This window comes from Poeciliopsis prolifica, unplaced genomic scaffold (assembly GCF_027474105.1).
Source record: "Poeciliopsis prolifica strain line A6 unplaced genomic scaffold, Auburn_PproV2 SCAFFOLD017, whole genome shotgun sequence".
Lineage (NCBI taxonomy): Eukaryota > Metazoa > Chordata > Actinopteri > Cyprinodontiformes > Poeciliidae > Poeciliopsis > Poeciliopsis prolifica.
This window is the reverse complement of record NW_026562392.1, coordinates 10656958-10679035: the sequence shown is the minus strand read 5'-3', so window position 1 is coordinate 10679035 and position 22078 is coordinate 10656958. Positions and strand designations below refer to the sequence as shown.

The 22078-nt window shown below is 37.7% G+C and overlaps 1 protein-coding gene across 4 annotated transcripts in view; it reads left to right on the top strand.

The window, feature by feature from the left end:
- The window catches only part of ptprub (protein tyrosine phosphatase receptor type Ub), a 212781-nt gene that overhangs the window by 92116 nt on the left and 98587 nt on the right, over positions 1 to 22078 (top strand). For all 4 annotated transcript variants that reach the window (XM_055042255.1, XM_055042254.1, XM_055042253.1 and 1 more), the window contains exon 3: positions 16638 to 16909. In XM_055042255.1, the coding sequence (XP_054898230.1) occupies positions 16638 to 16909 (272 nt within the window). The remainder of the gene's footprint in view (positions 1 to 16637; positions 16910 to 22078) is intronic.

Here is a 22078-nt window from a genome sequence, read left to right as displayed (position 1 = left end):
TGTGTGGTAGAACCTCAAAGATCCTGAAAGGATAATAGCTTGCAGTGTTTATTGGGGCTTTAAAATTTTAAAAGCCAGAGTGTAGTTGGGAAAACTTTGCTGATCATGCTGGCGAGGGCAGCAGAATAATTAATTACAGTCATGTGTTTTGAATCTGGGAGGAAGTCAGAGTATCCGGAGAAAACCCATGCATGCACAGGGAGAACATGTAAAGAAAAAATATACCCATGCCACTAGGACTTTAAATTCAATTGAAAAACACTTCACTAATTCCAAAGAAAATATAATTTTGTAAATGTGCATGTAACTGTATTACCTTCTTATACTGAGATGTTTAGCTCAATTAATTCTTCACAGAGTACAATTCTTCACAATTGTACTCTGTAAAGACGTTCCATTTAATGCACTACTTTGAGTTGGTCTGTCGAAAAACAGATCTGTAAAATTCTTCTCACGCCTTTCATATGTTTTTAAATGAGAGAGTTTGTGTTATTCATCACCGCCTGCCATTTTCTCCTCTGATAAATATACGAGTGTCACATCAACTCAGACGACCAAACATTGGCAGTGTATCATTAAGAGGCAGCGCCCTTCGTCCCTGGAAGCCTCTGACGTTACCACAGGGGCACGCTGACATGTTAATGGGTTCCATCATTGATAACAAGGAGCTAATGAAAATCTAATCAAAAAATTAGCCTGTTGCTGGATTGTCTCCTTTCTGACTGCCTCACTCACGCATACAAACATGCCAGCATGCATATACACACACTCTGAGACTGCAGCCATGCATTATTTCTGGTGTGGTGGAGGAAATTTCCATCTTAGGTCTGATTAGAAGCTGATAATCAGTGCCATCCTCAATACATTGCATACTTTCTCATGAACTCTTTCATTAAAAGTGAATGACAAGTGAAGAACATGTTGAGAGGTAATGGGGGTTTGCCAGGAAACTTCAAAAATATAGATTGAAAAATTTCAGGTTTCCACAAGCAACTACTAAAGACAGAAAGTCAGCCATTCTACCTATCTGAAGTACATGAAAAGTCTCTACAGCTGCACTTGTAAATTTAAGTTTTGTGTTAAAAAGAGTAGGGAGAGAAAGAATTAACAGAGCCCAATTACTTTGTTCTATTTTATCCTCCTCTTGGGGTGTTGAAAGGCAACACAAAGAGCTGGCAGGTCAAGGATGAGGCCAGGGAAATGTTTTAAACATTCCAGCAGGGAAGGTCACAAGAATCTGCACAAGCAGAATTAAACTTAAACAACCTCTAAGACCTAAGTTTAGCAGAGAGTTTTTCTGTCACTAAGTTTTCTCTTAGCGTTACTCTGGGGAACCACTGACATGGATGAAGCCCTCTGGGCCTCGTTGTTGCAGTGAAACTAAATGGCCAGGCGGCACAGAGGTATTCTTGAATGCCCTGCAGGCGCCAAATGTGGAACATAGAGTCAGCAGCGCCAGTGCATTATCTCGAGCTGTAATGTTGGAGAGTTGCACCTGATTTCTTGCTGAACATATGTTCAGGTGTTAATTTATAAGCACATGGGAAGTTATGTGTTATGTCAAAGCATATTTTGATTATATAATGCCCTGCTACAATGGAGTCATAAACTTACATGTGGTTTGTTAAGATGTTATATGGGACTTACAAAAAATCTTCTGAAAAGAAAGTAAACCAATATAAAGTTCAAATTAATGTTGCAAATATAAATTTAAGAACGTGGCATGCATTTTTATTAAACCCATCTACATTGATACCCCTCTATAAAGCACACTGGAAACATTTGCTCTCAAATGTTCCCTTGTAAATAATGTTACCCTATTTGTAATTAATCTCACTATAAATGCAGCAGTTCATTAAAGGTTAAATTAAGGGGGAAAATCCCAAGCTTTAAACTCAGTGTTGAATATATCATCCATTTATAAGATTATGTGGATGATGCGACTGCAAACAAGAGCTGGACAATATATTGAAAATGTATCGTTATTGCAGTAACAGTGCGTTCAATATTCATATCACAGAAAACAACTTGGACTGCAACAGCTGTGATCTAATTATTAAAGTACAATTTTATTTTTTGGAAAAAAAAAACCATATTACAATAAAATATTGTTGAAGTGGATATTTTTCCAGTCGCCGGATGGACTACTCACTATGTGAGGTCAATGTCAAACTCTCAATGAAACTATTTACTTTTATTGCAACATTCACCAGTTTTATTCACCAATTCTATCATGCATCATGCAGCCCCACTGCAACAAACACTGGGCATCCTATACTGACAGCAGAGCATTAATCAGAGGATCAGCCAAGATGCTCATAGTAACTGTAAAATAGAGTTACTATGACAGAATCTGTCAGCAGGACAACATGGTGCTCTCCATAAATCTGAGTGGCAAGAAGAGAGTCATCGTTGAAAGAAAATCATATGAAGTTCCATTTAATGTTTGACCAAATATATTGATCAACACACTATACTTCACAAGTGTAGTGAAATATAGTGCTTTTAAGTCGGGTTGTGAAACAGTCCACAGCTGTTTAGTTGACTTTGGGGACTCTTAAAAAGCTGTTAAAAACTTTCTTGTTTAAACAGGCTTATTTCACTGTGTGTTTTATTGTGTTTTTTATCTGTTTTATTGGCTATTAGGGCACTTCTTTTTATTAGTTATTTTATTAGTTCTCTGTGCATTGTGACAGTTTTGTTTGTGAAAGACACTTAAAACGAAACTTTAATTTAATTACGTACTTACTTTGTATAGGGGACACAGGAAACATGAAGAAGGACATAAACTGGTCAGATGATACCAAATTAGACATTTTTTGTTTCCATGCATGGTGGTGGCAACGCCAGGCTGTGGAGACACTTTCGTTCAGTGAGTGTTGGAAAGCTATTCAGAGTTTATTAGCAGAAAATGAAAAAAAGAAATTGTTACTCTTTTTTTCTTTTACTCAAAAAATAAAGCACAGCATTCTGATATATCACATACATTCCTCATGAAATACATTGATTCTTATTGTATTTGTCAGTTTCATGGTGTGGTACAGTTTATCTCACCTTATATCTATATCTATTCATACATCATTCATATAATATCTCACTTAGAAGAAATCATATCTACTGATCTTGATAGATGGCAATAAAAAATAGGCTGCACTTATCAAAAGTGACTTCACTGTTATGAAAGCTCTTTAATTGTGCTTTTACGCGGAAACCTCTCTTTCAAGGTGGTTTAATGTGTTCACTGCAGCTGATGACGAGCTGATAAATTGCTCCTGAGTGCTTTGAGTGTTCGGTTTATGGTTTTCTGAGACAACCTGGAGCCGCTGCTGAGGAGGATGACAAAAGAAGCCCCAGCGTCTTCCTTGCATGCCATCTTTTCTCAGCACTGTGAGGCCGGTCTGCCCCTGAGGGAGGAAGGCGGTGACCAGCCAGGCTCAAGTGAAAAGAGCCATTTCTTGTACGGAGCCGTAACATGACACCAGTGCAAATAAGAGGTGTATTTGCAGGTGATTGCTGTCCAGCAAAATACATTTATTGTACTCTTGATTTATGGCTCCAGCCTCAACCCGCTCCATGCCATTTCACGGTAATCTGGATGCTTCTATGACATGTTCATTTTGTCGAACACCACAGTAGGCTCGCTCTTTGACCACGCCGCTAACAGTGATGCATTGCTCTTTGCTCAGGCTTTTTACGCTGGCTGAATGAAGACTAAATTAATCAGAGCCACCTGGTTATCTAGTTTGTCTGTTAGCAATAGAGTCTGACCACATGGTTGATTACACCTCTGACCAACCTGAAGAGCCTGAGGGAAGATGTTATTCCCATTGTGAGCTGTGTAAACACTCTGTTACTGAGCTTATTTTGCAACAAGCTGCTGCTGAATGCACACGGCTGCTGCAGACAAAGAGGTTCTGGAAGTTCAGCTGAGATGTGACTCATAAATATCAACTGTCTAGCTGGTAAAAAACTGCCATAAAGTTTTTTTTTTTTTTTTTCAAATTGCTTCATTTTTTTTGTATTTTCTTTTCTGTTTTCTAAAAGGTTGTCAGTTGTGGAAAATTTTATCTTCAGGCTTAGAAAGCCTGACCAGCCCTTCTGAACACAATAACAATACCACATCTAGATGCTTAAATTCACTAAACTATTAAACAGGTATGCCTAAAGAAGTTCTCAAGCTTATCTTTGTGTTTCACAGCTTCTTCAAAACTTCTGACTAAAATAGCACCTGGGCTGTTAAATGACCTTGCAACAACCTCCTCATGCCTCTCCTATATATTTTACCATGCAACAGCCATTTCTTTTTTCTGCTGCTGCCTTTCTCTTGGGCACATCTGGCAGTTGATCCTGAACTGCCTCGAGGACAATTCAAAAGGTCACCTCTCTCCTTCGGAAGAAGACAACAACACTTGCTGACGTGGCCTTATCTTCCTCGACTGCTGGAAGGCACTGGCTACTTTGACAATAGTACTTGTAATTCATTTCGTTTCCTGCCTGAACATCAGTCCTCGACTGCCTCCCTACACATTTTGTTTCTGCTCCGTACTCAGTGGTCTGTCCCCAGCGGTGGGGATAATGGATAAAACCAGTTCCAGCTCTTGCTTCAAATGAGAGGATCAGATAAAGTTAAAAGCAAAAACAATAGTGTTGCTAAGACTGTAGACAAACTAAAAGCATTCAGAAAAGGTTAAGAGAGCCCCCTGGCACCATGCAGCCTAATTCAATACTTCCCTTCCTGTCACCTTTTAGCTGGATTTTGCATTTTATATTAGAGCCGTGGAGAAAAGAGAACTCATAAAACGAGGACACAGGATACGGATGACTAATATTACTTCAAAGCTGTCTGAACGGGGTAGACTGCAGGAAGATGAAAAATGTTGGGCTGATGAAGTGAGAACTGTTCCTTTATTAACATTTCAATATGAATCCGTGAACGAATGCCATTAGAGGTTGATCCGTGGTCAGTGAAAAATACCACAACCGATGCAGGGTGGTGGGGGGCCGGGTTGTTTTAAAGAACTGAAAATGTCAATACCCCGCTCTGTCTTGAATGTTGTGTGGGAGACGGAGACTTCTTGATGGATGGCGGCAACGATAATGAAAAATGATTTGAATGGGAGAGACTGAGTGTGACAGAGGTTCAGGTGTGAATGATGGAATGAGTGGAGGGGATGAAAATGAGATTAGGTTTTGCTCTTCAGGTGGTTTGTCAGCCTTGGGAGCTGAATAACCATCGGTTCTTCGATGGCCTCGTCCAACGCAGCTGGGCTGTTTTCAGGAGGAGAGTTTCTCAGACAGGAAACATTCCTGCATGTTGTGGTCTAATGTCGATGTGAGAGACAGAGCCTTTTAATCCTCTGCAATATTTGTTAGTTGTAATGCATTAGTGAATTAGATTAATTTGAATTCCTAAAGATTTTGTGTATCTTTATCCTGCACACACAAGCACATGTAATCTCATAGGTGAGCAACTATAGCCAGGTATGGCAAGTTTATGTACCAGTGAATTTTCACTCCCATTAAAGCAGTTTTAAGTGTGAAAGAAAACATTTTTAGTCTTTTCGCCCTCAAGGAAAGGCACTTTTGATCCGTAGTGTGAAGCAGTATCCAGAGATTAGACTCAAAGGAGCTCATCATTAAAATTAGTTCTTTGTGTTGAAGGAACTTGGCATCAAATAGCAGACTTTGACCCCAGTTAATTGGCAGCTACAAAATAAAGCCTTGAACTTATATTTGACTGTTATGGATTTTTTTTTTCTAAATCCACATCTGATCTAAAGAAAATGAAGTAAAAGAACAAAAATCTTCATTGTTTCTATGCACTCCAAAGACGTCTGGAAATGTATGAAGTTTTATTTGAATGGCCCTGGATGTATATGGAAAAACAAAATGGATTATGGGAAAGTCTTAGTATTTATTGAATTTGAATATTTTACAGACTGTATTCCCTTCTGCTCATCCTTCCTTTGTAGTAAAATAAAAAAGTCTTTCAATTTCAACCTGAAAAATCTGTAATATGGACATTAAAAATTAGTTGTTTCTTTTCATTACATAATTTGCTATCAAGTGATTATATAATCATGTCTTCTACATGGCTGAATTATTTCTTGAAAAGAAGGTGGCTATTGACTTCTTGAAGCTATCAATGCTTTAATTAACTGGCAGCTTGTCTAAAATATATATAAATATATATATACTATCTCAAAAGGGTGTTGGGCTTGTCTTGTAAAATAAGTATTGGATGCCAAATATAGTTGTGACTGGCCGTTTTTCAACAATACGAAGGGCTCACTACTTTCATAAGTTATCGTAGTTCTATCCTCAAATCTGCCTTATTATCTTTGCAAACTGTTGGCGTGAGGAGGAGAATGGAAAACTTGACAGATGAGTTAACAATAACCTCTAACAGTGCCAGAGCTTGGCAAGCAATCAGTTGTCTGTTCTGAAAGAAAGCAAAAAGGATTGTTAAAAAATACTTTTCATTTTGTTCAACTCTGAAGAAGTTGTCAAGTTTCTCCACTAAAGCACTTAAGGAATTAAAAATTTTTAAAACTAACATCAAACCCGACCGTCCGTCCATCCATCCATTTATGGATAGTTGCAGCGCATAAAATAACTCTTACATGCCAGAGATGGTTGTAATTGTCCATTTTTGTAAAATAATAGTGCCCCACTACTTTTATATTTTACCATTGTACTTATTCTGAGTGTTAAGGCAGCTCTCGATGTCAATTGTGTTGGTGCGAGGAGGAGGAAGATGGAAAACTCGATGAATGAGTTAACAGTAATATCCAGAGGTGCCAGGATTTGACAAAGTATTAGTTATCTGTTCGTGAAGAAAAAAAAGGATCAATTTTTTTAAATTTTGCACAGCTCGGGAAATCTGTGAGGTTTCTCCATTAAAGCACATTAGGAGCATAAAACGCCTCTTAAAAAAAGAACCTTGGACATCTACATATGAACAGAGATGCTGACGTTTTCATAAAGAGAGGACACTCATAATGCTATAATGCTGGGTGTTCAGAGAAAAGCATTTTTTGTTTTTCAGCGTAAGGTCAGTCTCTGACTCCCAGTAGGAACACTGTCATTGTGTGTCATTGCTGTAAGTCGATTAAGTCTGTGTGATGTCTTATTATTGCTTTGTCCCCGTATGAGAGCTTCCATTAAGAAGGAAGCATGTCTATTCTCTCCACGGGTTCCCTTTTATCAAAGTCTCCATCTATGTTGCTTACATGCCTCCGAGCTGCGTCCAATTATCTATAAGGTCAGGCAGGCAAAAAAAAAAAAAAAGAGAGAAAAGCATGAAAAAGAAAACTAACAATCATTTAAAACAAGAAGTTTATTTGTCCTTTACTTTCAGCAGTGATGGCTACAAACACATTAACAGCTGCTGTTAATAAATCTCTCCGAGTGTACTGAAAGCTCTTATTGCTCTGTGAACAATTTCACAGCATAATGAGGTAATTTTACATTTGTGAGACCAAACATCAGGGAAATGACAACACTAATGTGCCTTTCAGGCTCACAGCCAGACCTCCATTCACCACCCTGCTCAACATTCTATTTATTTATTAAATATTTGTGCAGAAGGATATTGTGGACAGCAGCAAATAAACACCCAGTTGTGAGGAGGGGGGTCACCGGACCCTGGGAGATTGAGTCTCAAATCCCAGGCGACCTCCAGAGAGAGTGCATGGAGAAAGCGAGGACTGAAAAGATGAGCATCAAGGCTGATGTACTGAGAGCCAGCCGGGGCTCAGACTAACAGTAATGGAATAGCAGACAGCACCAAGGACGCTTCTTAAACCCTAACACAGCTATTGATCCCATTATATTCAGACCTTTGCTCCTTCTTGTTTCTTGTGTATTTGAGATTACTTGGTCTCTGGCCTTGGATGTCAGAGGAGCAAAGCTGTGCTGAGTAGCTTATGCTGTACAAGGAGAAGCTTGTGGAGAAAGAAAATCTAATAAAGAAAAGTACAATTCTGTTTCTTTTAAAGTGTTAGCTTTGATGGTAGACTCTAGTGAACATTGCACATTAAGATTGCAGATTTAGCATTGTGGTTTAGGATTCTTGTCCTTTTCTATTGTATCGTTGTTGTTACTCACCAGTGTGGATAAATATTGATCCGAGATCTACCTTTGTATGCATGTTCCAGAGCGTACTGCCAGAACTTCTGCTTTTATAAAAACACTCAAACTTGCCGATAATCAGTGAATTAGTGCTTTTGACGAGCTTCACCTGATTGTAGCGAACCACTTTGATTTCTTTGGCAGCTGGAAGGGTGTTCTGTTCTTTTTTAACAACGCTTCAACAATGTGACTGAACCTTTAATAAAAGCATAATAACAGTTGTGGCGATCCAGCATTGTGGCTCCCTTCAGCACCTTTTCTGCCTTTAGCAACAGCCTGTACAGATCTTTGGAGGACTCCTGCAACTGGGAGGTGGGTGTGACTGAGGCAGTAAAAGCAGCCACTGCCTTTTTCTCTCTCTTTGTTGCCGTCTTTCAACGTGAGACATATATATCGGGTAAGTTTTTACAGCGAAGTTCACTAATAAACATAATATGGATGTAGGAATCACAGAGTCTCTGATTTTTGCAAAAATTTGGCCAGCTTATGCACATTTCTCTCTAAGAGCGTTAATTAATAGCATTTAAAGATTTATTTCCGACTGTTTGAACCAGTATACAGAGCATACTGTCCTGTATACTCACCATGTATACAGAACAGGTTTTATTTTAAATAAAAAAGACAAGATAATTATAAAACCTATTTCTTACACTGTCTTTTGGATTTTAAGCTGGCTAATATCATTCTCAGTAAGGTTAGTTTTTGTTGTATTCACTAGAGAGTCCAGAGTCTTACTTTACCCTTGATATTTCCAAAAAACTCCCAGCACACTTCTAAATCCAGTGTTTCCATAACCATCAGAGGTTGAAAGCTCAAAAGAATAAAACAGAGCAGCTTTATTGTAGTGCATTGAACCCCCAATCTGGACCAGGCACACTGAAAAGTGGTTGATTCTGGTCAACAAAAAAATTCTTAATGCATGTCTAAGTGTGAATACAAGCTTGTCAGGGGTGACAAGCTTGGAGTTCGAGTCTTGATCCCTCAGTAACTACTTCCACACCAGAATGTTGTTGTCAGCACAACCTGGCAAAGCTTATGTTGTCATCATTAGCGGGAAAAAGACAGAATCTTTGAGTGTTTGACTGTGAACTGAAAATTAGCTGATTCAACAGTTGGTTCTTTTATCTTTAATCTCTAACAATAGTTAGCCTGATTTCTGAACCCATCAATTAGCATGCTACTGATTTTCTGTCTTGCAACTCAGACGTTGCCTGTATAGTTGTGACATGTTTGACTTTAAGTCTTCATCCCTCAGGGACAACTTCCACACTGAAGAATGTTGTGATAGTGGAACCAGGCAACAAGGTGTATTCACTGATCTGAAAAAAGTCACTTTATACTTTCAAAGAGCCAAACAACTAAAAAGCTGTCAGAAGCAGATTTCGTAGTGCATCTGCAATCTACCATCAGACATTACATGTCTGACCTTTCTCCATTTGTTACTAACGTAAGCCCAACTGGTGGCACACTGTAATAAGTAAAGTTTATCTGAAAAGTTATTTATGTAAGGTCAAGATGTTACATGTGTTGTTTTATTATGTTTTGATGCATAAAACCTTAAACCTGAGGCAGGTGTTCTTATACTTCACTATAATCATAAGTACAACCTTTAAAAGTCACAACTAGAGCACTTTTTATGCCAACAGTTTGTGCCTTTTTTTGCCCCTTCCTTATTTTTTGACGCCACCTATTGAAATGCATCAGGCCTGCACATCTCCACCTTCTACTTATCACCTTCATCTGCTCTGGCCTGACACAGATAGTGTCCCCTACAAACTGTGACCAGGTTGTTGTCCAGCAGCTCTCCATATGAATTATGATGCACTGGACCAGTCCTAATCTTGTTATGGAGGTTCTTTTGCCCTTGGCTGGAGCATCAATGGGTAGATGGAACTTTATCAGATTTTATGGTGCTTTGGTGTGCAATTCATAAAAGGTGCTGGACTGTGCTTGTGGGTATAGAGTTGGGGGATATGAGGGAGGCATGTTTGCTAGTACTACTCAGTGCTGTTTCATCTGATTTTTCCCCCCCGGTTAATAAAAAATAAAACATGAAAAAACACACAAAAACAGAATGAAAATGACCACAAAATTAAGAATAATTTTTAAAAATACTCAATTTTGGGCATTTAAAAGAGAACCCAAAACAGGATATTAACACAAAAACTTTAAAAGATTTCTTAGTTTACTTTATTTTAAATTTTGCTTTCTGATTCACTTCCCCCTGCTCCTCTCCCAGCTCATTAGGGTGAGCTCCAGGTGTCTTGTCCAAGTTCTTAAACTATCCCTACTTTCAGGTTACAGCTCTACACTGAGCTCCTCTGAAACTGTTCCTCCTCTTTCTGAGGGTGATTTTAGGTTAGGTTGTATATTTGTGACCTAAATTTTCTCCACAATGTCCCTGCATGAATAATGGATAATAGTTTATTCATATTTTGGATTATCTGCTCCATTAGAAACCGACCCACCTTCCCCCTTCCTGATAAGTTTGTTGACATCAGGTTGACAAACCTACAACTTACTTATCTCACTTAGTTATGAAATACATACATACGTAAATCCTTTAACTTTGCAAGAATTGTTTCCTGTAAATTTGCAGCGACAGACTATCCTTCATCATCTTCTTTTCTCGTCAAAAGGTTTACAAAAACTCTACAAGTTTGGTTTTTGCATCCTTGCCTGTTTATGCAGCTGACGGTGCAGCACCCTGTGGCCATTGTTATAGTGAAATAGACAAAGTAAAAGAAATTTTAGGCAACCAACTATCTGTTCTTTGATGAGTTTCACAGGAGATACTGTGCACATATGTTGGAGTGGGATGCACTCAGAGTGAGATGCATTCTGACCAGCATAACGTCATGTGCAACAACTCAATACATGACATATTAAATCCCAAAAGACTTGTCCCAAAGTAATGAAACTGAATGTATCACATACCTGGTCGAAACAGGTATGATTACGGAGGAAAAGGATGTCAAAAGTCTTATTCCAAAGACAGCATACTGCTAATTAGGACAAAGTCACTGAAGGTTGCAATATGAATATGCAAACAAGGAATTCCTAATATAAACTCTCTTTCTTCACCACTAGAAATCCTTTATCTCCAGATTTTTTGTGGAGTTGTTAATGAGTTTTCTAAATTCAAGGTAACGCTAAATTAACTGACCTTCAGGTTAATATTTAGTCATTTATCTGTAAAAACACCTTCTTCCCATGGCGGACCTCTTCGTAAGTGTTCCCCTGACCCCAAAAAGTTGTTCTTTATTTTTCCATTTCATCAGCAGCTTCTGTTTGTCCCAAGGTGTCCGTTAGTGACAAGAGGCTGAATGATTTTTTCCCTCATCTCTTGTCATAAGTGCCCTTTCACAGGGTTCAGCAATTATGTTGCAGTTCTATAGGCACCCTAGAGAAAGTCGAACAGAATACAAACAATGTGCCTCTGCTTAAAGGCCTTTCTTCACATCACCACCGGCAGAAATGTGTGGGCCTGAAATTTGCATATTAATGTGTATAAAGGCCCTCTTTCCCTCCATAAACATCCTTAGATTACAATAGTGTTTGCTGGATAAAGATTTCTTTTCTGTTGCATAATCATCCAATGTCTGATTGTGAATATTGATGTTGGGAAGGAGAAAATGACAAATGCTAGGCAATAAATCACTTAAAATGAAGAAGAAACTAACCTCAATTTTATCTTGCAAAAGTACTTGGCTCCCTTGAACTGTTTTATGTTTTGTCACATTAAAAACACAAATTTGAAATAACTTTAAATAAACACAGAAAAGTACATAATTGTCAAGTCGAAGGAAACTGATAAAAATGCAAGTGGGACACGCTAGTGTACTCTGTCTCCTTGTGTCAGCACTTTATAAAACCACCCTTTTCTGTAATTACAGTCTTTTTGTATATGTCTTTATAAGATTTGCAGATCTGAGACTGAAATAGAGACATAAATTTAATTGTAGCTGTACAATAACTTGGACACGGTCACTGTACTTAAGTGATCTTCCATTCCTGTTATTGTACAACTTCAAGCACCAACTGGCTGAACTTCTGTTGAATTAGGTCAGTCATACTATATTCACGCAATATTATGTGTTAAATATTTGTATCTAACTGTCATTATTTTATAAAAATCAGTTTTGCATTTGCATCTATTTTTTGGTGAAATAAGGACAGTTATGTTGATTACTTTTTATTAGCAGGGTATAAGGATAGAAAGTTGTGTGTGTTAAAATGTTGAAGTAAATAGTGTCTTTGGTACCAGAGAATAGCAAAGTTGAAAGTACAAGCAAACACATAAAATAAAGTATTATGAATTTCCCATTGATTCCAACATTTTAAAAAGAAACAAAAAAGAAAAAAAAAAACAATGAAAAAAACAAAACTACCTCCTTTAGGAAAAAAAATAAAAATCTTGGCACTATTTTTTAATGCCACTTTTAAAAATGTAAGTGCTTTTTGTTTTGCTAATGTTTGTTGTTTATGTTGATCTGAGAAAGATGGAATATCCTCTGGCACAGCATCTTAATACAATCTTTTCCTGCTCCCATAGCACAGAGATGTAGACTACCCACCTTAAGTACATTAAAGTTATTAAAATCAATTCAATGTGCTGAATATCCTGGCATTTCTGTAACTCTCCCATTCAGCACAACAATCTGAATCCATGTTATTCTCAAGATGTCTTTTTAATTAGTTGTACAAGCAATCATTATTTTTTATTTTCCAACAAGCAATATTGCAAAGCGGAAACTGATTCAATGTTGTTGAGCCTGGATAAACTAATTACATTTACTGTAGCAGCACATATGCACAGTATTAATATTCATTGTTGTGCAATAATCTTTAAAGTCTCCCACATTTGCCATGTTTATCACAGATTTAGTTAGTTGATTATAGATTGTGGCGTTTATTTTGAAGACATAAATCCTTTCGGTGATAACGTGAATGAAGCTGCAGTGGCTTCTGTAATGGTTTAGCCAATTAGCTGTATCATAAAAGTGCTTCACTGAAGCTACAGTCTTGGCTGATGGAAAACAACACATTTGGAAATAAGGTGACCTCAGATACGACGAGATCAAGCAGACAAAAACAAACAAAACATTGATTGGACCTGAGTTTGATCAAATCAGGCCTCCCCTGTTCTTAGTGGTACAACACCTAAAGATTTATTCTCCTTTTATTAAATAAATAAAGCACAAGTGTACTCTTTATGTATTTCTTATTTTAGCTGTCCGTGCTAATCAGATACAAGAAATTAGATCAATTCAATGTATTCAGAATATAAACACCACAACAGAACAACCCACATCAAGGATTCTCATATTCAGACTTTGTTGAAACTATGCTTGGGTCTGCATTCGATTCCCACAGATTCCCTGTTAAAATTTTACCTCCATTTAACAGCATTGCAATATTCACACAGACTCTGATAAAGTATTTGATGTGTATACTATAAGAAACAGAAAAACAATCATTATTAATATTGCTTCTAAAGTTATATAGATCAATAATAAAACTCCAATGTTCTCTGCAACATATATTTCTCTTGATAAGTAGAGTTTATTAAAAATCAAATAAAGGGTTCGGCTGCATAATATCAGGAAAACAAAGGATGACACTATTGCTGAATGTTATGATGATGCTGTTTAAGCTGATCGTGACTCCTCTTTCTCTTCCTTCATCATAATCTTTGTGAGTTTTGCATCTCGCCAACTAAAAATACACATCAAGTGTTGGATCTGAGAGCAGTGAAAGTCTGTTTAACATCCAAAGTATATCACTGGCTTTATGTATGCATGCAAGGCACTTAAAATATATCCTTTCAAGCGGCATCCAATCAAAAGTAGGTTGTTTGATTGTGACATTGTGATGATGACTGCAGTTTCCTTTATCGGTTGTGCAGTGTCCATAGCCAGTGGGACATTTTGATGTAGGTTGTATAGGTAGTTGCCCAGACCAGCATTAAAAATAGGAAATGATTGTAAAAATTCAAACTGTTCTGTCATTTATGCCTCACAAATGTGTGTGAAGGCCTGAATAAGATGTTCAGTACAGGAAGTATCCCCTGTTTGCTGCTGCAAATAGGTAGGTCACATTGCTGATGGGGTTGCACTTCATTAATGTCCGTGTAAGATTGTAATGGAAATTTATTAATGAAATTGACGGACTTACAGAACACAAGGGAAAACGAACCAGAATCAGGATGACAGCGACAGTGAATAAAGAAATATACCAGATTCTTTCTGAATTCACTCACTGAATTGAGTCTAGCAGTGAATGAATTAAACTAAGGAGCTGAAATGCCTTGGGGACGTGATAGTGGTATGCAAACCAGGAGAGTACAATTAAGGAATGCAGAGCAGCTGGGGAAGAATCTAAGCAGGGAACTGAAAGTAAACTAACGGGAGCATGAGAAAAACGAATATAAACAGAGGATCCAATTAAGCCAAAGCTAAGGGGTAATGCCAATCTAATAGTTTAAACTAAAATATGCAAAAAAGTAAGAAACTCAGTAAAACTGAACCATATGGAGAGACACTAGTCACACTCAAATGACCAAAACACAAAGATTGAGACACTCGGCCCCTTTCATGACCCCCTTCATGGACTCGAGTATGGAGGAGAGGAGACAGATTGTGGACAATCAACTTAAGGAGAATAATTTAAGAAGTGCTCAGGTCAAGCCAAGACACACATCAGAAGATGCTGTTGGCAGAAATGCTTTAAAGCAAATGTCACTGACTATTTTTTGGTGCTTTTTTTAGTTAGTTTTTTGTTAGAGTCTGTGGTCAGTAGTTCAAAAAGTCTTAACCTCTTCATGGAAAACATGAAGCTGCAAAATGAAACAGATGATCCCGTTTATGCTTACACAGGTAATTGGTATTCTTTGGGTGTCTGAGTCGAACTGGGTCAGATTTCTTGTTAGTGCTGGACAGTTCTGCACTCATTACTCACTGTACTTCTGCTAAAATTGTTCGCACACTGTGCGAAACACATTCAGAAGTTTAGCAAGAGCTCTTCTGTCTGGAAAGCTTCCCGTTTTATGTGTGCAGACCGTGTGGGCTGTGGAAAAGAAAGCGCGGTTTTGATATGTCACCATTCACATGCTGTTACATTTAAGTGGAGAACAAATGTCTTTAGGACACCTGGCGCCGACGCTGTGAGTGTCTGCGTCTCCCAGGCTCATTTCTGACTGAGAACAGAAAGACCTTGGAGTACAAAGACAACAGACTTGATTATGTGAGTACACAGGAAGGTCTCCAAACATTGTCGTGCTAATCACGTTAGTGGGCACAGACTCAAGGCAGGACAGATGCTTGGCAAAGGGCAATAGGGTTATGTTGTCCTGATTAGAAGGGGGGATCTGTGAGGGAGGGAAGGAGGAGGCGGCTGTGAATCTTGTCTCCTACCTCGGCATCACCTTGCAAAGGTAAACCCGACCGTCACTTCTGTAACAGCGCTCAGTCTGTCACTTTTTCCACGTCTCTCACACAGCGTCTGTATTCAGGAGCTAGCGCCTTAGTCAGAGCGGATTTTCGTCCCTCCGTTTCGCTGCCTGCATTCATTTTCCTTCTTGTCAAACACCCACACAGCAACGAGTAGTCAGATGATAGTTTCAAATTTTCTTCTTACCGATTTGCTGCTTAAAGTTGTTAAAAACAAATTTGGTGGTTTCTGACTTGTTTGGTTTGGTTTGCAGAAGAAAAATAAAAAACTCTAGGGTGGCTCATTTGCAAACCTCTTTCAGTAATGTGTAAGTTGAAGAGCAGCTGAGCAAATATTTGGAACAGAAATGCTCACTTAATGAAGCCTTGATATTCAAACTGTTCTAGTTATTTCATATTAATAAAGTGCACATGTCAGATTCTTAAGGTATCGTTGTAAAACCCCACAGACGAACATGCCATCTGTGCACAAGTTGTTTTTTTTTTCTGCTGTAGGAAACTGAGTCATTAGAGATAACACAAGAGCGTTTCTGACTGCTTTCATTTTTTCATTTTAAAATAATTCAACATTGAAGGCATTTTATTGACTTTTTTGCTTTTTTTATGTCATGTTCCACCACAGCAGCTTGGGGATGATTTCCATATTTTTCATTTGCAGGAAAATATAATAATTTGTAACAAAGATGATAAGATGGCTATCTTACTTACACAAAACCAATCTGCCAAGTTTCACAAAGTTACTCTGCAAAACTACTAACTTTAATGTATTTTAAAAGCATGAAATGGCTTTAAATCCCCCTTTGATATCCTCTAATAAAATAAAGCGTAGCCAACTGTCTTTAGTTGTTTTTTGATTAGTAAATATAATCCTTTTGTAGTTATGGTCGCAAAATCCCAAAATGTATGAAAGTTCAAAGTGTCTGTATGCTTTCCAAGGCAGAAAAAAAGAGTCAAAAACTTTGACAATGGATTGCTTTGACACCCAAAGAAGATGTGTTAACTCATTCTTGTGATTCGTGTTAAGTTTTCTGTTCTTTTCTTTTTTCTTTTTAGGGTCCTACATGTTGGTGAACTCTTCCCAGCATGCTGCAGGTCATCGTGCTCAGCTGCTGCTGCAGACGCTGAGCGAAAACGACACACATTGTGTCCAGTTCAGCTATTTCCTGTACAGTCGTGATGGCCACAGTCCCGGGGCCCTGCGAGTGTATGTGCGGGTGAACGGCGGTCCACTTGGGAGTCCGGTGTGGAACACCTCGGGGACTCACGGCAAACAGTGGCACCAGGTTGAGTTGGCAGTCAGCACCTTCTGGCCGAGTGAATACCAGGTATGAAGCTTGTTGTGCTTTCATTGATGAACTACCGGACACTTCTCTGGGTTAACACTGGTCAGATCCTCAGTACATGTCGTGTACTGAAGATATGCAGACCCCATGAGCAGAACAATGTAGAGCTGGAGTAAAACTCTGTTGATCACTTCTTATTTTAGCCTCAAGGTGAATCTTGTGGTAATTACTTGCATTTGCAATTCAATTAGCACTGATTCCCCTGCGAATGCAGTCATTGTTAACGTTTGCGGTCCCTAACCAGATGTGACACAGGAATCTCTGGTAGAGATTACGCCCAGCCACATCTTCCAGCTGCTTGGTATGTCATCGCGTTCAGTTCTCAGAGCCACACTGTCATCGTCTGTGGGTGTGGATAGCTTAGGTAGGTGAAAGTGAGGGTTATCCATTTATTAATCCAATTTCTTCTTTCTGCAAACTCTGCTAAGCTGTCAGAAAGCTATTAGGTTGAGTAGCACGCATTTTATCAAGAACTGTCAATCCCCCTGACTTAATTAAATTCTATTCTGCCTTGTATGTTGTGACCTTGACTATGTAAATAATAGCCCTTAGCACTGTATAAACCTGGGGGTTGGAGCATTTGGAGGCTTTTCAGCCAGCATCATCCAATCTTAAGTTAAGTGCAGTAAACAGCACAGGACATGACTCTCCCTTAAGGATGTCTAAGTCTTAATAGGAAAACACTTTTTGTGGACTCCAGCATGTTAATTTCAATAAAATATTTATACAAGTTTTAATACTTCAAAAGTTTAACTCAGTTAATTGTCATTTGTTTTACTTTCAAAGATTCTGGCTAGGACTTTTGACTTAAAAATGCATTAATAAACGTATTAATACATTTCTGGTATGCCCGTAATTTTGATGCAGAAGTGACATCAGCAAACAACAGCGATGGATGACAAACCCGTACTCTAACAATTCTGTGACTATTTGTCACAGTGAAGCATTCAATATTTGTATCAAAATGTACTGTTCATTATCAGTCCATTACTTCATCTCTCCCTTGGACATAAACTGAGGTTTTTTTAGCCAGTTTTCAAAAAAGGTGGGAGACTAGAGAGTGTGACAGGCAGGAGATTGATACAAAAAAATTGCTGCTCTCATGTCTTTATAAACATCTAAAAGTTTATAAAGAAAACAATGATTATAAAGATTACAATGATTATAAAGCTTAAAACAACTGCAGCTTTGCAAAGAAGACTTTACGAAGAACAATTATATATTTTTTTACCACTGATTAAAGAGGTTATAAACCCCCTAAAGCTTATTGTTAAAATCCTGCAGCACAGATCAGCATGTTGGGGTCAACAAGCTGTCATAGTTACCCTTTGGGATTATCTACATACCAACCAGTTGTTTAGGAGGCATTCCAGGAAAAAGTCTCAGAAATGTTAACATGCAGATTTTGCTAAGTGTGTTGAAAATGTGTGCTTTACAGAGATAAGACTAAGATTTAGCATTTTGGCAACAAATACTCCTGAAGAGCTTGTTGTGAAGCTAAACTCATTACGCCCACTGTTGAGTGTGGTCAAAGACCTGTGATGCTATTGGCCTTTTGCTGTTTCAAAAACCATCGGTATGACCTGAAGATAAGAGAGCGTAAGAACGGCCTGGCGATCTACAGAGACAAAGTGGAATGATATCTGAATGCTCTAGCCTTGAATAGTCTTAGGTGGGACGTATTGCTTTCTTCTAAGCAAAAGGGATTTGTTCAAAAGTATTAATTGCAGGGGTTTGTGTTAAAATTAACAGATAAGTTATTTATTGATCTGTTCATACTAGTTTATAAAACAATTGCAAGTAAGTGGAAGGGCATGGCATGCTGGACACACATTTGCATCAAAAATCACCTGCATCAACACATAACACATGGGTTGAGGGATAATGTAACAATTATAACTCATTTGATAAAAACATCCAAGAAAATGTTACCCGCTGATTAAAACTCCTCATTGGAAACCTGGTGGAGCTCTTTGCAAAAACAAATAAGAAAACTAGAAAAAGATAGAAAGATAAAGCAAACAAGCTGAAAAACAAAAACAAAACACCCTTCCAACGAACTGCCAATGAAACCTGATGTAAGGTTGTTGGCAGAGATAAACATGTAGGGGCAGGTTAACTGTACTATGATGTAACATCACCTTTTCTGTGTGTTTCCTTCCCTGAGCCTTTTCCAGCTTTTCCAACCAAACAGGTAAACTTATCAAACAATCTCCTCTGATGGAGCTTTGAGAAAAAAGTTCAGCTCAAAACATCTTAAATTAAGTTTTGGCTGTATAATGTTGCTGTAGACTGGTTTGGTCTCTCTGACTGACATGGAGAGTTATTATGTATGACTTAAATGTTATTATTACTGAAGTATCTAGTCTGAATTTTGCAGTTACAGTTTATGGAGGTAGAAATGGTTTGAACTCCTGAATTAGGATTATTTGAAATGAAAAATAAAAGTTAATTAGAGCATTAACTTTTTTTGATGTTAGTAATTCATTTTCCCCAGCTTTGTTTTTCACTTAATATTTCTATTTTGGTTCATGTTAATTGAAATTAATACTTGGCAAATTTAGATAATATAAAATATAAATAGATAAAATTTACACACTTTGTTTAAAAACTAAACTTTGGATTTATACAAACAATTAAAACAGGAATGTAGCACAAACTTATTACATGTATATAAATCACAAAGCAACAATTATTTTTACTCCTGCTATATAAAACAGACCTGTATTTATTATTTTGATATATAAACATAAATGAACATTGGACTTTAAAATTATTATTTGCCTCCACACTCATCGCAGCTTTTTGCAAAACTGTCTTTCTCAAGAGCCGGCACACATGCAGCTGTTTCTCAGACTTAACTTGGTATTTTTCACCAAACATTGAATTTGTTTTGTGTCAAGGCAACTGACCAGCAATGGGCAGAAACGAGTTGGGGAGGCACAGGACTGCATAGTACTGATAGTTTCGGTGACATGAAACTAAACTTTTCATGATCAACATTAAATATCCAAGAATAGGTAATGTAAAAATGCCTTTTTGAGGCAGTGAAAATGCTTCTTATAGGGTTTGGAATGTTGTATTTACTTATTGCATTGCATTTTAAAGTTTGTTATGGGAAACAAACTTAAGTGTCATATAAAATCATCCTGAATATCATCAAAAGTTAAATCTGTTGAGTAAATGTGAAGGAAAATCAAGCGTAATGATAAACCAGATGAGGTTCTTTTCTTTTCGTATTTTTAGTACAAACCATTATTTTTACAGTTTCCTTAATAGATATATTAAACATGAGTTACATTTCTGCTGAACACTGAACAACGAGAGCTGAAAATGGTTGTTTCTCTCCCCAGAGTGGTTTTCTGCTGTGTGTGATCTCTCCAAAAAGCGACTCGCTGATTCTCATTACGCACTACTTCTCTCTGTCTTAACATCGAAGTAGATATGTCATAAATACAACAAAAATACTTCTTAAAACGCAGGTTCTTTTCTTCTTCGGTCCTCCTGCGTTTGAAAATGACACATTAGTTTCCTTAATCCTTTCTTTCACTTTCTCTGTGGATTTATATATTTTAAAGCGTCACAGTTACACGGTGGTTTTCAATAATATTCACTGGCCTTAACCTTTAAAATTTTGTCATGTCACAACATGTCCGGGTGTGGTGTGTGACTTTTCATTTTTGTTTGTCTTCATAATGTTTTTCCTTCACTAATGAACTCGATACATTTCTTAGGCTTTTACAAAACAGCTCTACTTATACTGTGTTCATTTCACAGGAGCGCCCTTAAGTGACTTCTTTAGAGACTTTCTTTCCTAGATGAGCAATTAGGGGTATCTGAGTAAAAGAGGTTGCATATAAATGCTTTCCAAACCTTTCAGATTTTTATTTACAGAAATGTTTATGCATCTCACCAAAACCCCAATAATGTACAGTGGAGTTGTTGTTTTTTGGAAACATGAAAATAGTTGAAGAGGAATTAATAGTTTGGTGCTTTAAGCCTGTCAGAATGATGCAGTGGCTTCCATTGAGATGCAGCACAAAGTAGAAGGAGGGTTAAAATGGCTCATGAGGAGGAGGAGGAAACAAGCTGAAGGAGAAGAAGACTACCCAATAAATGAGTATTGACTGTACAACCTTTTAATAGAGCAGCTTAAAAGACTAATAGCCTGGCTTTTATCTCATGTTGAGGAAAACATACTGCTCAAATTGATTGGATTAAATTTGCTAATATTGGGGATTTGATTACAAAGAATTGGCAACATTAGAGCAAATGCATCCTAATGTGACGAGAAGAATTAAAGCGGTAGGTTTGATTTATTTTTTTTCTCCCTCCACTTCTTCTCTTATGTGTCACGTTCTCTCGGCTGACCTCATACTGCTTTAGAGCACAAAGGGAGCAAAACAATCTGCCCCCGCAAAGGAGCGAATGCCATGGCTTACATTGCTAATCCCTCAGCAGTCAAAAGACCTCATCACTGTGGAATGACAGTGAGTCTCATCTTGCAACACGCCACTGCTCTCCTTTTACACAGACAAAACAGATAAAAGAGAATGAGGATGTTAAAGGCTGGGTGTTTTCTTTAGCGCCGGCCATCCCCTCGCGTTAGCCAGCCAACGAAACAGAGTCAAAACATCAAAAGGACATCAGACATCTTAAAGCCCGCTTTGCTCCAGAGCTTCGCCACAATTCCTTCAAAGAGTTTATTGTAACTTCAAATACTGATTGAATTACTTGAGCCAGTATATACCTTAATCTTTTGCACATTGTGTCACATTACAGGCTTCGATGTATTTTATTCAGATGCTTTCGGATAGTTTAACATAAAAATACGCACATCTGCTGGAGTGGCTGCTGGATAAAAAACATCAGACGATTAATGCATATAAGACCTTCACGACAAACATCGCTACTCTGAGAAAACACTCAAACCTTTGAATAGAACTGCAATCTGTTTCAACAGCCTGTTCATTTCTTCAGAATGTGTAAATAACATATTTTTCTATTTAAAGTAATGACTTATGTAATGTTTTTACCCTTCACTCACAATTTCACCAAAACAGACGCAGCGATCAAAATCAACGTCATTTACAACACAATGGAGATTTTAATCCCATATCGTCTCATTCCTAGAAAGATTTCATGGTCAAA